At 38.9% G+C, this 13,098-nt stretch overlaps 5 protein-coding genes across 5 annotated transcripts; 4 read left to right on the top strand and 1 right to left on the bottom strand. All coding sequences in view use genetic code 12, as the record gives it.

Annotated features, from left to right (window-relative positions):
• Positions 1 to 63: 63 nt before the first annotated feature.
• On the top strand, positions 64 to 1,767 carry I9W82_004933 (uncharacterized protein; the record flags this gene model as incomplete). The annotated part of the gene is made up of 1 exon (XM_067694057.1): positions 64 to 1,767. One exon carries the CDS (start codon positions 64 to 66, stop codon positions 1,765 to 1,767), a length of 1,704 nt encoding a protein of 567 aa, XP_067546416.1.
• Positions 1,768 to 1,976: 209 nt separating this feature from the next.
• Positions 1,977 to 2,570, top strand: I9W82_004932 (uncharacterized protein; the record flags this gene model as incomplete). The annotated part of the gene is made up of 1 exon (XM_067694056.1): positions 1,977 to 2,570. The coding sequence occupies one exon, from the start codon at positions 1,977 to 1,979 to the stop codon at positions 2,568 to 2,570; it is 594 nt and encodes a 197-aa protein (XP_067546415.1).
• A 326-nt stretch (positions 2,571 to 2,896) lies between these two features.
• Positions 2,897 to 6,538, bottom strand: MSB2 (Msb2p; the record flags this gene model as incomplete). The annotated part of the gene is made up of 1 exon (XM_067694055.1): positions 2,897 to 6,538. The coding sequence occupies one exon, from the start codon at positions 6,536 to 6,538 to the stop codon at positions 2,897 to 2,899; it is 3,642 nt and encodes a 1,213-aa protein (XP_067546414.1).
• Positions 6,539 to 8,811: 2,273 nt separating this feature from the next.
• On the top strand, positions 8,812 to 9,796 carry I9W82_004930 (uncharacterized protein; the record flags this gene model as incomplete). The annotated part of the gene is made up of 3 exons (XM_067694054.1): positions 8,812 to 8,852; positions 8,934 to 8,981; positions 9,160 to 9,796. The coding sequence occupies 3 exons, from the start codon at positions 8,812 to 8,814 to the stop codon at positions 9,794 to 9,796; spliced, it is 726 nt and encodes a 241-aa protein (XP_067546413.1).
• Positions 9,797 to 10,541: 745 nt separating this feature from the next.
• I9W82_004929 (uncharacterized protein) lies at positions 10,542 to 11,837 on the top strand (the record flags this gene model as incomplete). Its single annotated transcript, XM_067694052.1, has 1 exon — positions 10,542 to 11,837. One exon carries the CDS (start codon positions 10,542 to 10,544, stop codon positions 11,835 to 11,837), a length of 1,296 nt encoding a protein of 431 aa, XP_067546412.1.
• Positions 11,838 to 13,098: the final 1,261 nt, after the last annotated feature.

Here is a 13,098-nt window from a genome sequence, read left to right as displayed (position 1 = left end):
TGACAAATATTTCAAGAAAAGGTACCCACCAACAAGTAGAAAGAACAAAACTCGAGCAACGCAATGAATGGCTCTACCGCATCCAATCTTGAGTATATCTCACCATTCACAATTCCATCTACCAACAACTCCAAGTTAATTTCCTTACTTTCACAACCAAAAGAGCTGCTTGCAGGTACATCGAGTGAGTCCCTCCTACCTTTGAGCTTCGCCATACCGACTACGAACCAGTTCAATGCATCAAATATAATTGAATTAAATAACACTAGAATTCTTACTCAATCATCAGAGCAGTTAAACAGTCAACAGAAAACATCTACAACAGATGTGCAAACTCTTGATGAAAATGATGATCCAAAATTATTGATTGAGATTGACACCATTCAACCAGAGAACTTGCAACAACAGCTATCGACTATTGTATTGAATAATTTTCCAAACTTGAAAAGCAATGTTGTTGAACTGGTGCTTTTGAGTATGGTGAATGTTACTGCTGACAAGTCATCTCATCGTACATTCCATTGGTCGCAAATTAATTACGAATTCACTGATCTGAAAGTCATCCTTATCAAGTTTGATAAAGTCGAAGATTCAAAATGGTTTGTTGAGACATATAATCAAATAAGCACGCTTTTACCTAAAGTCGAAATGATTTATAGTCATTTTATTCATGACAAGTTGGCTGAAGTGCCTTCTCATCCAAGCACAAATATAGAAGCATTAAAGAATAGGTTAAAGTTGACACTTTATGCATCAAAGAATTTTGCCAAACCAAAACTACAAGGTTTGGAAGAGTTGGATCAAGTCATGAAATCTTATTCGGATTACAAGGTTGATTATAATGATTTGGTGGATGTCCCCAACGAAATGAAAGATGGTATCATAAAGGATATATACAAGTTTCGATGTCGTATGTTACTCATTGAAAAGGAGAATCGACAAAAGCGAATTGAACATGAACGATTAGTGACAAAGAATAAATTAAATGAGTTGTTTCAAGGAATTGAGAAAACTGAAGAAGAAAAGAAGTTAAAAGAGAAGCAGTCGTCGCACGAGGTAACTGAACAGGAAGAAGTTGTGGTTGTTCCAGATCAACAAGACCACTTGAATGATGAAGAGTATGAAAAGATGACTCGTGAACAAGAAGGAAACAAATATGACCAAGAATATCAAGCTCAACTAGAAAAGTTCTCTAGACTACATTCAAGTGAAAAGTCAAAGTTGGAGAACAAGCTAAAGAAATTGCTCAACTATGAAGCCAATTTGATTGAAAACAAGTTGACACATGTGGAAAAGTTGAGAAACTACGAAAAATTGGAAATCACCACAATGTACACTTACCGATATAATGATTATTTGAAACAGCGTAATGCCAAACGAACCTTGGAAAGTAAATTGGATGCGGAAGATGCAGCAGCTGAAGAAAAAGAGCAGAAGGAGACTGAGTCCAAACATCAACATGATTCAGCACAAGCCAAAAAACAGAAACTCCAAGCAAGTGCGACACTGAAACTCGATTTACCTGCTATTGAATCGTTGAGCGAAGATATCAAAAAGCAAATCTACGAAAAAATCAATAGTTTGGTTGAAGAGTATCTTGGAATACCCGACGATTTCCTCATTGATGTAATCAAGCAGCACATTGAAGTAAACGGTTTTGAAGAGAATTCTGCATTAGTACATGATCTTGTTGAAGTGTTGGACGAAGATGCGAAGAATTTGGTCAACGATTTGTACCTGTTTGTAGGGTCCATAATGGGTAAATGAAGAAGATGAATTCGTTGTACTAATGTCGGCTTTATACTGCAGTTTCACAACATTTATACGTTCTTACTGACACTGTATAAATTTTTCCGTGTTGCACACTACTTTTATTTTCCGTTCCTTGGCAATGCGTCAGAACGAAATTGCCGCGCAATAGTTTTTGTCCATTCCATTAAAGGGCATTAGAGCAGCAAGTATTGGCAAACAGAAACATGTCAGGAAAGAGTCACGAGGAGAGTGTGACGTTAAGTGATGACTTAGAGAAGCAGGAGAATCACGAAATTGCAACCTTTGAATCGCCTGAAAAGTCGGCTGTCACTGAGAAGCAATCCAAGATGTATTTAGAGAAACGAGATTTTGTTGACATTCTTTCTCCATTCCATGTTTGGCGCAGAAGGCTCGACTTCATATTCGCGTATATTTTAGCAGTCAATCTTTATGAAAGGTATTCTGACTTCGTAATAGCACTTTATTTGATACCGGTATTGGAGATATTTTTATGTTTTTGGAGATTGCAAACGCTGAGTTCAGCAACTAAGAGAGTCCTAACAATCATTTTGATTGCACTGGTTATTGGGAACACGGTTTTCGTGTTGATTAATGTTGTTGCATTCATGAAAGTGATTCCTTGGTGTGATTTGTATGAGAGATTAAAAGTCGTGTTGATTAATGTTGTTGCATTCATGAAGGTGATTCCCTGGTGTGATTTGTATGAGAGATTAAAAGTCTCTCATATAGTAGTTTTAGTGTTGATATTGACAGCAGTGGTTTTGGAAATATGGGCTCGGTTAAAATGGCGCTGTTGATGCTGGAATATTATAAAATTTGAGAGTCAGTGTATACAGTTAGAAGGTTTTAATTTTCGTATATTACTAGAATTAGATATTGGCATTGCTTGCCTTTAGTTTCAAGTAGGGTATCTCTTTCGTCAACATAGAGTGAAGCGGTAGATAGCCATGTTTTCTCATACTCAAAACCTTGCAAATCTGAGCAGAATAAAGCATATCCTATACGGTTGGTACATTTCTCTACTCCTTGCATTACAATTGACAGTCTTTCTATTGTATACATACTTTACACATACTAATATACACGTTCGAAAACAAAAAAATAATAAACAAATTAACTGAACTTATGGCCATACGAAATCGTTCCTGCTATCCATATGTTGCACTTGTGGTGGGTACTGTGGTTGGTAACTGAGATTTTGTGTATAACGAATACTATCCTCATCATCAACGTGGAATTGTGGTGCTGGGTATTCTTGCTGTGGTATGCTTAAGCCACCATAGTTGAAATCAAACGGCGATGAAGTGGTATTTCCCCTTGAAACTGTAGTACCACTACTAGCCCCTTCAGTCATTGATGAGCCTTCACTAGACATTGTATATTCGGATTCAGTGTCAGCTGGTGGTAATTCAATGTTTTGAATGTTTTTCCTAAATCTTCTAAACAAAAGAATCATTAGGGACATGTATAACCCACATCCAGCTGCGGCTCCAACAGTAATTCCGGCAATCTTACCCTTGTTGGTTATCTTCTGTCCGCTAAAGGTTGCGTCCATTGATCCATATATATTCGTTTGGCCATTATCACCGGATGATGAATCTGAATCCAGTTGGGTAGAATCAACCAAACCAGTTAAAGGAATCCTAGGATCTATTAACGAGGCTAAGGTGTTTTCGACTCCACTTGGATTATTATACAATACCGAGTTTGCATTGTTGACGTACTGCTTCAATTTGCCGATGTAGTTGCTTGGGAAGTAGACTTGAGCAACAGTGATGGTGTAGTCGATATTAGCAGCTTGGTAAGGAATCAATTGTTTAACGGCAGTCTCATTGAACTTCTTTGCGTCATTAAATGGATAAGTCAAAACACCTGGCAAGTATTCGAAAATTTGGGCTGAGGTGATGGTATTGTTAACAACAAAGGGATAGTTCAACTCGGATTTGAAACCAATGGTAATCACATCATAATCTTCACCCGGAATACTAGTCAGTTGAGGAGCGATAGCCTTTGGTAATCCGGCACTCAATGAAGGGGTACTAGTTGCCTTAGTGCGTGTGCTAGCTGTCTCTGTTGAGTCAGCAGTCGAGCTCAGCGCAATGACCAACGATGATGGCAACCAATTTTTCGTGGTGCTGGCAGCTGATGTTGGGGCTGGTGCTACGGCTGTGGTCGAAGAAGCTGGTTCGGAGCTTGGAGCCGACGTGATTTTAGGTGAAGCAGAAGCATGCTCAGACGATGCTGGAGCAATCTCAGATACCACTGAACCAGATGAAATTTCAGCTGATCCAACGCTTGATACAACGGAAGAGTTAGGCACTTCTGAAGGCGATACCAAGCCGGATGTGGATGATTGACCAAGTGGAGAACTTTGTTCAATAACGCTACTTGTAATTCCGGTGGATATTCCTGGTAAGCTGCTGGCCTGAGTTCCTAAAACCTGCGAAGATGTAACCAGCTCATCAGGAGTTGAGACGTAACTAGACTCAATGGATGATACCAACGATGCTGCAGATGTAATTTGTGATTGTAAAAGTGGTTCTGATGAAGCAACTATTGAGGAAGTCACTGGTGCAGAAGATGTAACCACTGGCGAAACCAAAGACTCTGATACAACTGGGGCTGAAGAAGTGACCACTGGTGAAACTAAAGACTCTGACGAAATTGGAGCTGATGAAATAACTGGTGAAACCAAAGACTCTGACACGATTGAAGCTGATGAAGTGACCACTGGTGAAACCAAAGGCTCTGATGAAATTGGAGCTGATGAAATCACTGGCGAAACAAGCGACTCCATTGGTGATGACTCGGTGGCCGAAGTGAGCAAAGTTGGCGAAGACACCACAGACGAGACTACTGGTGGAGAAATGGTCTCAGCAGATGTTACTACCGGCGAAACAAACGATTCTGATTTAGGTGGAGCTGAAGATGTGACTACCGACGGAGAATTGGTCTCAGCAGATGTTACTACCGGCGAAACAAACGATTCTGATGTAGGTGGAGCTGAAGATGTGACTACCGACGGAGAATTGGTCTCAGCAGATGTTACTACCGGCGAAACAAACGATTCTGATGTAGGTGGAGCTGAAGATGTAACTACCGACGGAGAATTGGTCTCAGCAGATGTTACTACCGGTGAAACAAATGATTCTGATGAAGGTGGAGCTGAAGATGTGACTACCGATGGAGAATTGGTCTCAGCAGATGTTACTACCGGCGAAACAAACGACTCTGACGAAGGTGGAGCTGAAGATGTGACTACCGATGGAGAATTGGTCTCAGCAGATGTAACTACCGGTGAAACAAATGATTCTGATGAAGGTGGAGCTGAAGATGTAACCACTGATGGTTCAACCGAGCTTACAATTGGAGCCGATGAGCTAGGTATGGAGACTAGTGAAGATGTTGGAGAAACTTGAGTTTCCAGTGGTACAAAAGACTCAGTGGTCGATGGGAGTTCAGCATCGGATGGTGATACCATGCTCCAAGTCTCAGATGACAGAACAACTGGTGGTTCAGCAACTGATGATGACGATGATTCAGATGCAAAGCTTGCAGGTGAGTTCGTATCTGAAGCCACTGACTGAATACTTTCAACCGTTGATGGTTCAGCCAAGGAAGATGAAAAGGCTGGTTCGTTTATTGATGACGTTGTTGGCGAAACTGGCGATGCTGATTCAGAAGTTACAGGATATGAAGATTCTGTTGTTGATTTTTGGGCTGCAAAAGTTACCAGTGCTGCAGAAGAGTCTGCAACAGATACATCTGATGAAGTAGTGTCCAACGTTGCTTTTGATGCTGAAGCCAATGAAATTGTAGAATCTGAATTTCCAGCTCCTGAAGTTTCTGCACTTGCTGATTCTTGAGTATTAGCTACTTGCGTCGATTCTACTGGTGAGTTGGTGGACACTGATGAAGAAGAAGCTTCTGCTGTGACATCAGAGCTAGAGCCGGCAACAGCAAACGATGACTGTGTGGGTTCGACCAATGAAGTTGTACCACTAGACGCAATTGGACTTGCAGTCAGTGTAGTCTCGGGTGTCAGCTCACTTGATTGTATAGTCTTCTGAGCTTGACTTGATTCTGGTTGTGAAACACCAGAAATTGATGGTGTTGAGACAGACGATGATTCCACATTCACACTGTCACTTTCTTGACCCCCTTGAGTAGCGGAATATGTAGGGGAGCTGGATTCGACATTGCTGGTTGTGAATGTTTGTTGCTCTTGTGACGTTGGCGTGCTCTCTCCATATGAGTTTGCAGACGATGTGGTTGGATAGTAAGGTCCGTTTCTCGAGGTGGTTTCTTGAGGTGAGCTGCTTACATCCTGGTATAGGCTTGTTGTGCCTGTTGTGGCAATTGATGTGACTGCAGAACTTGAGTCATCACCACTAAAAGTGAATCCACTCGAAAGGCCTCCGTTACTGTTACTGTTACTATCACTGCTGGCCCTATTGTTGCTGATTCTTCCTTCATTTTGAGATGTGGTAGACTCTTGTGATGTACTACCAAAGAATCCTTCATTTGGGGTGGACGATGATAATGATGATGATGATGATGAACCAGAGTCAGAAGTGTGTGATGACGTTTGATTTCCACCATAAAACACCCCATTTGCAACATCTTGAATCTTGTCAAAAATATTATCTGCCCTTTTCTTCATGACATCAACCTGAGGGAAATGGATAGGCAGACCGTACGCGGTTGATACAAAAGACAACACATAAACAGCTGACACTAAATCCAAGTTGATATTGGTAAGCATTGTGTATAAGATTTAAACTGAAAGAACGAATATAGTTGGGAAAACAATATCAAAAGCTGATTATAAATAAAGATTGACTCAGTGAAATAAAAACGAAACTTGATGGTGAAAGATTGGTATCAAATGTGGATCTTGACTTGGAAAAATTTTAGTATTAAACGAATGAATGTGACTGTTGTCAACAGAATAAGTGGGTATCAAAGATTTATGAAGTGAAATGAAGTAGTAGGACTATCTTAGTGATACTGGGTATAATTTTCAATTTCTGTCCTGGGTATTGTAGTAAGCTTAGTTGGTGTATGAACTTTGGTTGACTCTCTCTGTCGTGCTCTTTGTAGCTACACTGTTTTCAAAAAATTTAAACTCAAACAGTTATTTGCGAAAATTTAGCTAAACGGAGACTACGTGAGATGGTGATGGTGTGATTGATTAGCTTGTCGTGGTAATGGTAGTTGATGGTGTTGGAAAAGAGAGAGGTGTGTCTGTGTGTGACAATAGTCCTTTGGTAAGAATGATGATTATGTTGTTTCGAATTAGTTTTAAGTAATTATATTGAATTGGTTTTTATAAAAATGGGTTTCGTCTAACAGAGAGAGAAAGAAAGACACATTTTTTTTTGGGCAGAAATACACGTACTTCTGTATTTGCATATGTGAAACAGTTACACAAAGCACGAAAACAATAACAATAACAAACAAACAAAAGTTACTAAAACACACAATAGAAGAATAATAATTTAATCCCTTTTACATATTATTAGTTATAAGTACACTACTTTTTCTTTAGATTTACATCCATACTTCAATACTTCAAAAGTAGTGTAGATCATACCAAACTAAAAAAAAAAGAAAAAAGTAAAAAGAAAGAGAAAAGAAAGAAAAGTTAAAATAGTTTTTTTTTTTTCGTAAAATAAAAAAAAAATAAAATATGTGGTTTGTTGTCGTCTATTGTTGTTAGTCTCTCTTCCCTTTTAAATTTGTATGTCCCTTTCCCTTTTTCCTTTTCTCTTTTTTTCTATTGTGCTTTGTGATTCACGCGTATTCCGCCTTACCAAAAAACCCAAAGGCCCATAATTTCCATTTACGGTCTTTGTGCAATCATGGGAGCTATACTTAAATCAAACACATTCCTTCTTGAAACTGATGATACTGTTTGATCTTTGGATGAATCTGGACACACTATTCGGATCTGGAATCACATTTGGGTGGGGTTGTAGAGGGCAGAAGTGGGGGGTTTGGCAACTTGTAAGATGGTAAAATAGGAGAGACAATTATAAGATTTTTAAACAGTACGTAACACAGCTAGTCCCTGTGTATCTTTAGACATGGATACGATCCTCTAAAAAAAAAAAACAAAGGTCAGATGTTTACACTTCCTCTTCATCCAATGTCATGATACGATTTGAACTCAAGAAAAGTAGACTGATTCTACTCATTTAGATCTCGCTTCTAACTTTCTCTCCTCGTCCCATATGCACAGTTTTAATTCTGACGGTTTTACTTGAGTTTTGGGCATACCTCAACGTCATAGATTCAGCACTACTACGCCCTCATTGAAGATTATTGTAAGAGTTTTTTTTATTTTGCAAGGGAGTATAAGCTTGATGTTTACTGGAAGGGTTGTAAAGAGTGAGAGCGTATTTGTTAGGTGTTCTAGTTGTTGGAGACTAGTGCTTTATGAAGAGAAAGCAGGATAACCAAAACCCAAATGTTTTGCATCGTTTCACGTCCTCACCCCTTCGGCCCGTTCCATGCTCTTCCAGAACCTAAAAAGATTTTTCTCATATAATTAAGGCAAATTGTCGCATGGTGCAGTTTTAGTTTTCGTCGTCAAGTGATGAAAAGCGTGTTGATTTTTCAAACTCGCGTCAAATTGTGAGAGATAGCTTAAAAAAATAATGGTATCTATAAAGTAATAGGTTGACAACCAATGGGGTGAGGACTGAACAACATGGCAGTGCTGTGACGTACCACTGTAGCTACGTCTCTCAACTTTCTCGCACTATGTTTGTACTCGTATTACTGGGTAACCACGAAATGGTGTGATTAATGCCTACTTTCTCGTCAATACTACTCTCATGCAAAGGCTATTTTTTTTTTTTTTTTTTTTGCATCCACAGAGTCTAGTTACTGCAGTCCAAAATTAGTCTTCTTTAGTATATGCAAGTGCAAATAATGAACTCACTTTTTTTCTGACTATGCCAATCTTCTCCACTTTGATGTGTAGACAAACTCTTTAAATTATGTAGTACAGAGTTGTTTGTTATGATGAGAATGGCGCCATTGATTAAAGGCTTTTACTTTACCCGTGGATGGTACGATTATCAACTACTGTAATTGAGGTCCTGTCAAGACGGGGAAATATGGGACGCCTTGGTCTAACTGTTGTTACCTAGTCTGGCAAACGATAAGGAGATCATGAAAGCCCCTTCATTGGCCCAATTGTATTTTTTTAATGTCAGCGCTGGAGCTCGAGCTGATTAGAAAACAAACTTTGAACCACTTGAACAGTAATTGGCTAGAAGGTAACAGTTTTCAAACCTCATTCATTGTAGACTCCTCTATGCTAATAACTTAGCAGTATATGCGGTAGCGCTTCTTACTCTGCAGGGAAATTTTTAGTGAGGTGATAATTTTGAAATTGCGGAGGAGTTATTTGACTTCATTAATGTCGCCATCCCTTGAAAACCTGGAAAATGATTGCAACTCCAGTACAACAGCAACAGGTACTAGCTCCAGCTCCAGCCGGTTACGTCGTCTAGATAAACTAGTCATTGATCAGTCGTCATTACTTGACGAAGATGATCAAATTGAATATATTAATCAATTAAACAGTCACAATTTAAACCGATTCAACAAGAACCGCAAATGGACAACCTACTTCTACATTTTCCAAATTGTCGCCATTATATTGGTTAATTTCACAAATACTGACGTACATGATAAATCATTATTATTGGTCACTTTAATATCAGTTTTGCTCAATATAATAACCATTCAAGATTTGCAACAAAAGTGCCATTACGAAATGACTATACTTGGTAAGACATTTGATTTGGTGCTGATAATTAGTTTAATCAACATATTTGTTTCTGTTGAAGTGGTTTATATTGATTTGTTCAAGGTTGGTGTATACTATTTTGCTGCTTTGGTTGTGTGCAATTATTTGTTGCCGAAAATGCATCAATCTACATATAATGAAATTGGAGCGTCAGTAAAAGAATTGGATAAGTTGAAATACAAGTATAAGAATGTTTAAAGGAGGAAGAAGAGGAGGGTATAAGTGTACTAGTTGACTTGTGGTTGCTTCGTTATACTACATCTTCCCTGCTTGTTTTGGTTGAAATCACATAATCCTTGATTAAGCTACTTAACTGCTTACTGCCTGAATCATTAAACCTTGACATCATGAACCTCTATTACTACTTGAGATGAAGTTCACTCCCTACTTGGTGATTACCATCGCCCCTGTTGTGTTTAAGCTTGTATTGGTACGAAAATCAACATTTATTATGGTGCGTATTCCAAAGATGGTTCGAAATGTAACTATCGTGGATATTACCCTCCACAGCAAAGCACTCCACTTGACTTACAAACTTATTTAATAATAGCACATACTAATAAATGTCGTATTACTAACCTTCTTCGTATCTCCATGGTGCACTGAAATGTTGTTTTCATTTTGAGTTCCCAACCTATAACAAAGTTTACATAGCAGGTGAAAGAACTGCTACCTTGCCAGCAAATTTCCAGCGTACAGTAAAACATTCCATGTCGGTGGTGTCATCTCAAGCACGCCAAGCCATGGGAATCTTTAAAACAACATACATACATACACTTTCGTACTCAATACTGTTCCTGAAGATCCTGGAACATTTTTGCAGTTCCAAATTAAGCGCCGAGATGTCGGATTAATAATGAGCAAGCTATAGGAGAACTGGCTCATAAGATACATATACAAACACAAATTGCCTTGACTTTGGCTGATCTTTGATCTTACAGTGATGGCATCCCTAACAAGCCTACCTAGTGAAGTATTGGAAGAGATTTTCCATCAACTCAATCAACGCTATACATTAGCGCTTGCTCCATTGCATTCCAAGCTTTACTACATTGCTAAACCTAAATTATACAGAAACATATACGTGTACACACCCTGGCTTATAATTGAATATGGGATGGAATCAAATGAACAGGGTGAAACTTTCCACATCTCCAAGAACCTCAATAACTTCAAGAGCAAAAAGTATTCAATCATCTCATCAGATACGCTTGAGAGATATTTGGCGAAAATGGACAAGACACAGGAGATATATCATTTGGAATTATACGGACACAATATGACAATTGTTGAGTGCATTCTCAGACACTTTTCCAAAATTAGATTCTTTGAACTAGTTGTACACTATGGTGAGTCGGTGTTTAAGTATTGGGAACCAAATTATATTTGGTTTCTTCAAAACTATATTAGGTTTTGCCCTCACAGTACAGTTTACATTGCTCCATCAACGAACTTGGGCGAATTCCCCATATTTCATGATAATATCAATGTGATCCGAACAGATGGCAGGAACTGGGCAGATAATCTCGACCGTCTTCGTGGGCTCAAAAACGTGACTAAGCTAGCAATGCTTGTCTCTGAAGGTGATGATCTTGCAAGGTATCGCTGTTGTTTCAAGCTTCAAGTATTGGAAATCATTCAATCGTCAGACTCTGATTTTTTCCCCAACTTTCTATTGAGTGACGCTTTTGAGACCGTTTTTCTTCAAGAATTGACAATATTTGGAGATTTTAATCCCGGCACTATGTTTAAAAGTAATGATTTGGAGGAAGAGTTTCCAAAATTGCTGCTCTTTTGCTTACAGCTCGCGGCAACAGCAGCGAGACAAATAGAATTTGCGCTCCAAGATTGGAGAGGGTTTAAGCATAGCGAGGTTAGATATCTTATCTTATCAAGTCGCAGTTGTTTGACAAGTGATGTAATGGCTGTGTGTGACTGGCTTGCAAACTTTCCCAATAGTAGTGTCAACTGGTGGTACGAACCGAGAATACCCATTAGGTTGGAAACTCACAAATTTAGAGTTCTCAGTCCCGATCTTCCATTTGGAATCATTGGGTACCACTTTTATGGGTTGCACTACAGGGAACTCACAAATTTCAGGCAGATGGTTACTATTGGTGGATTCACGAGCAAGTCTGTGGAAGTTAAATTAGAAAAGTGTTATACTGAAGCAGAATTGTATACCATTTATAAACTGCGGAACGGAAGGAGTGCAAGACGGAACATGTTTGAATATTAGATATGAGGGTGGTGGGGCTGTTTATATTGCACGTTTGAGCTTAATGAGCACATCACAAGCTCTTCTCTGCGTAAATAAGCTTCTCTAGAAATCAGAGGCAAAAAAAATTACTTAGCTGCCCGATTGTGTTAGCCAAGGTTAAAGATTCAACTCGCTCACTATTTTTACCTTACGCCTTATCTGTCTTAGTCAAGCTTTGCAATACTATACGCTTTATTCAGTTGTTGGCAGGATCTGGAGACTGTGGTACGTGCAAAGTATAATACGATTCAAGTAAATCGAGTACCCTTGTTTTACTGCATTATCTGCAAGGTAAGTGATGTCACTACATTTATGAAACGTTTGTTTCCCCAAACTCGTTACCCCACTTGTTATGTCGTGAAATTTTTCATCTTTTTCTTTTTTTTTTTTGTCTCAATTTACGAGTTTTGTCTGATCTGGCAGAGTGCAAGGTACTCTAGATGATCACACGATGTTTAGTAGTAGTGAAACTGAGATAGCAGTAAGAGAGTTCCGATCAAATGCAGCTAAGCTTGTATCAATAGAAGTAATTTGTTTTAATTCTGCAGCACTTGAAACAAGATTTTCTCGTATTGATTAGCACTAATGAATAGGGCTGGAAGTAAATACGAAGCTTAGACGCAGAGAGAGCAGCAGATGTGACGAAAGGCAAAGACTCACTTCAATAAAGAGACCAGATATACTGCTTTCATATACACAGTGGCTATGGCTCAAACAGTCAAACTATGTTATCTCCGTGAAATGTAATAATATTTTGTGACATTGAAAAAAAAATAAAAAAAAATTTCAACTTTATTGATCTTTTTTTTTTCACCCATGCGCGTCTAGATTCGATCCCTGCATGTAATTATTTTGTATTTTTTTTTTTATCTTTATCTATTCAATCGGAATTGAATATTAGCCACTGATCTGGACTCTACTTGGATTAACTTTGCCAATATGTATGCTATTGAAGCAGCCCTCTGAAACTACTGCTTACCTTCGGCCTCAAGAGAGTCAATTTTTCATGCTTTATGGCTTTAGAGATTTCAAAAGAAGAAAGTTTAATCCCCCGTTGCTGCGGAATTCCTTGCCAACCAGGAACTAACCACGGAAAGCACCCTACGCTCTCTCTCTCTCTTCTTTGGCTCCGACGTCGTATGCACCCATAATGCTAAACACAAATGCACCGGTTTCGGAAGTAAAAGCGAATTGCGGAGAACCGTGGTATCCTTCCACTAGTCCCGATTTGCTAAATGCT

Source organism: Candida metapsilosis (assembly GCF_017655625.1).
Source record: "Candida metapsilosis strain BP57 chromosome Unknown scaffold7, whole genome shotgun sequence".
Classification (NCBI taxonomy): domain Eukaryota; kingdom Fungi; phylum Ascomycota; class Pichiomycetes; order Serinales; family Debaryomycetaceae; genus Lodderomyces; species Lodderomyces metapsilosis.
The sequence above is the reverse complement of the archived record's forward strand: the minus strand, read 5'-3'. Positions and strand labels throughout refer to the sequence as shown.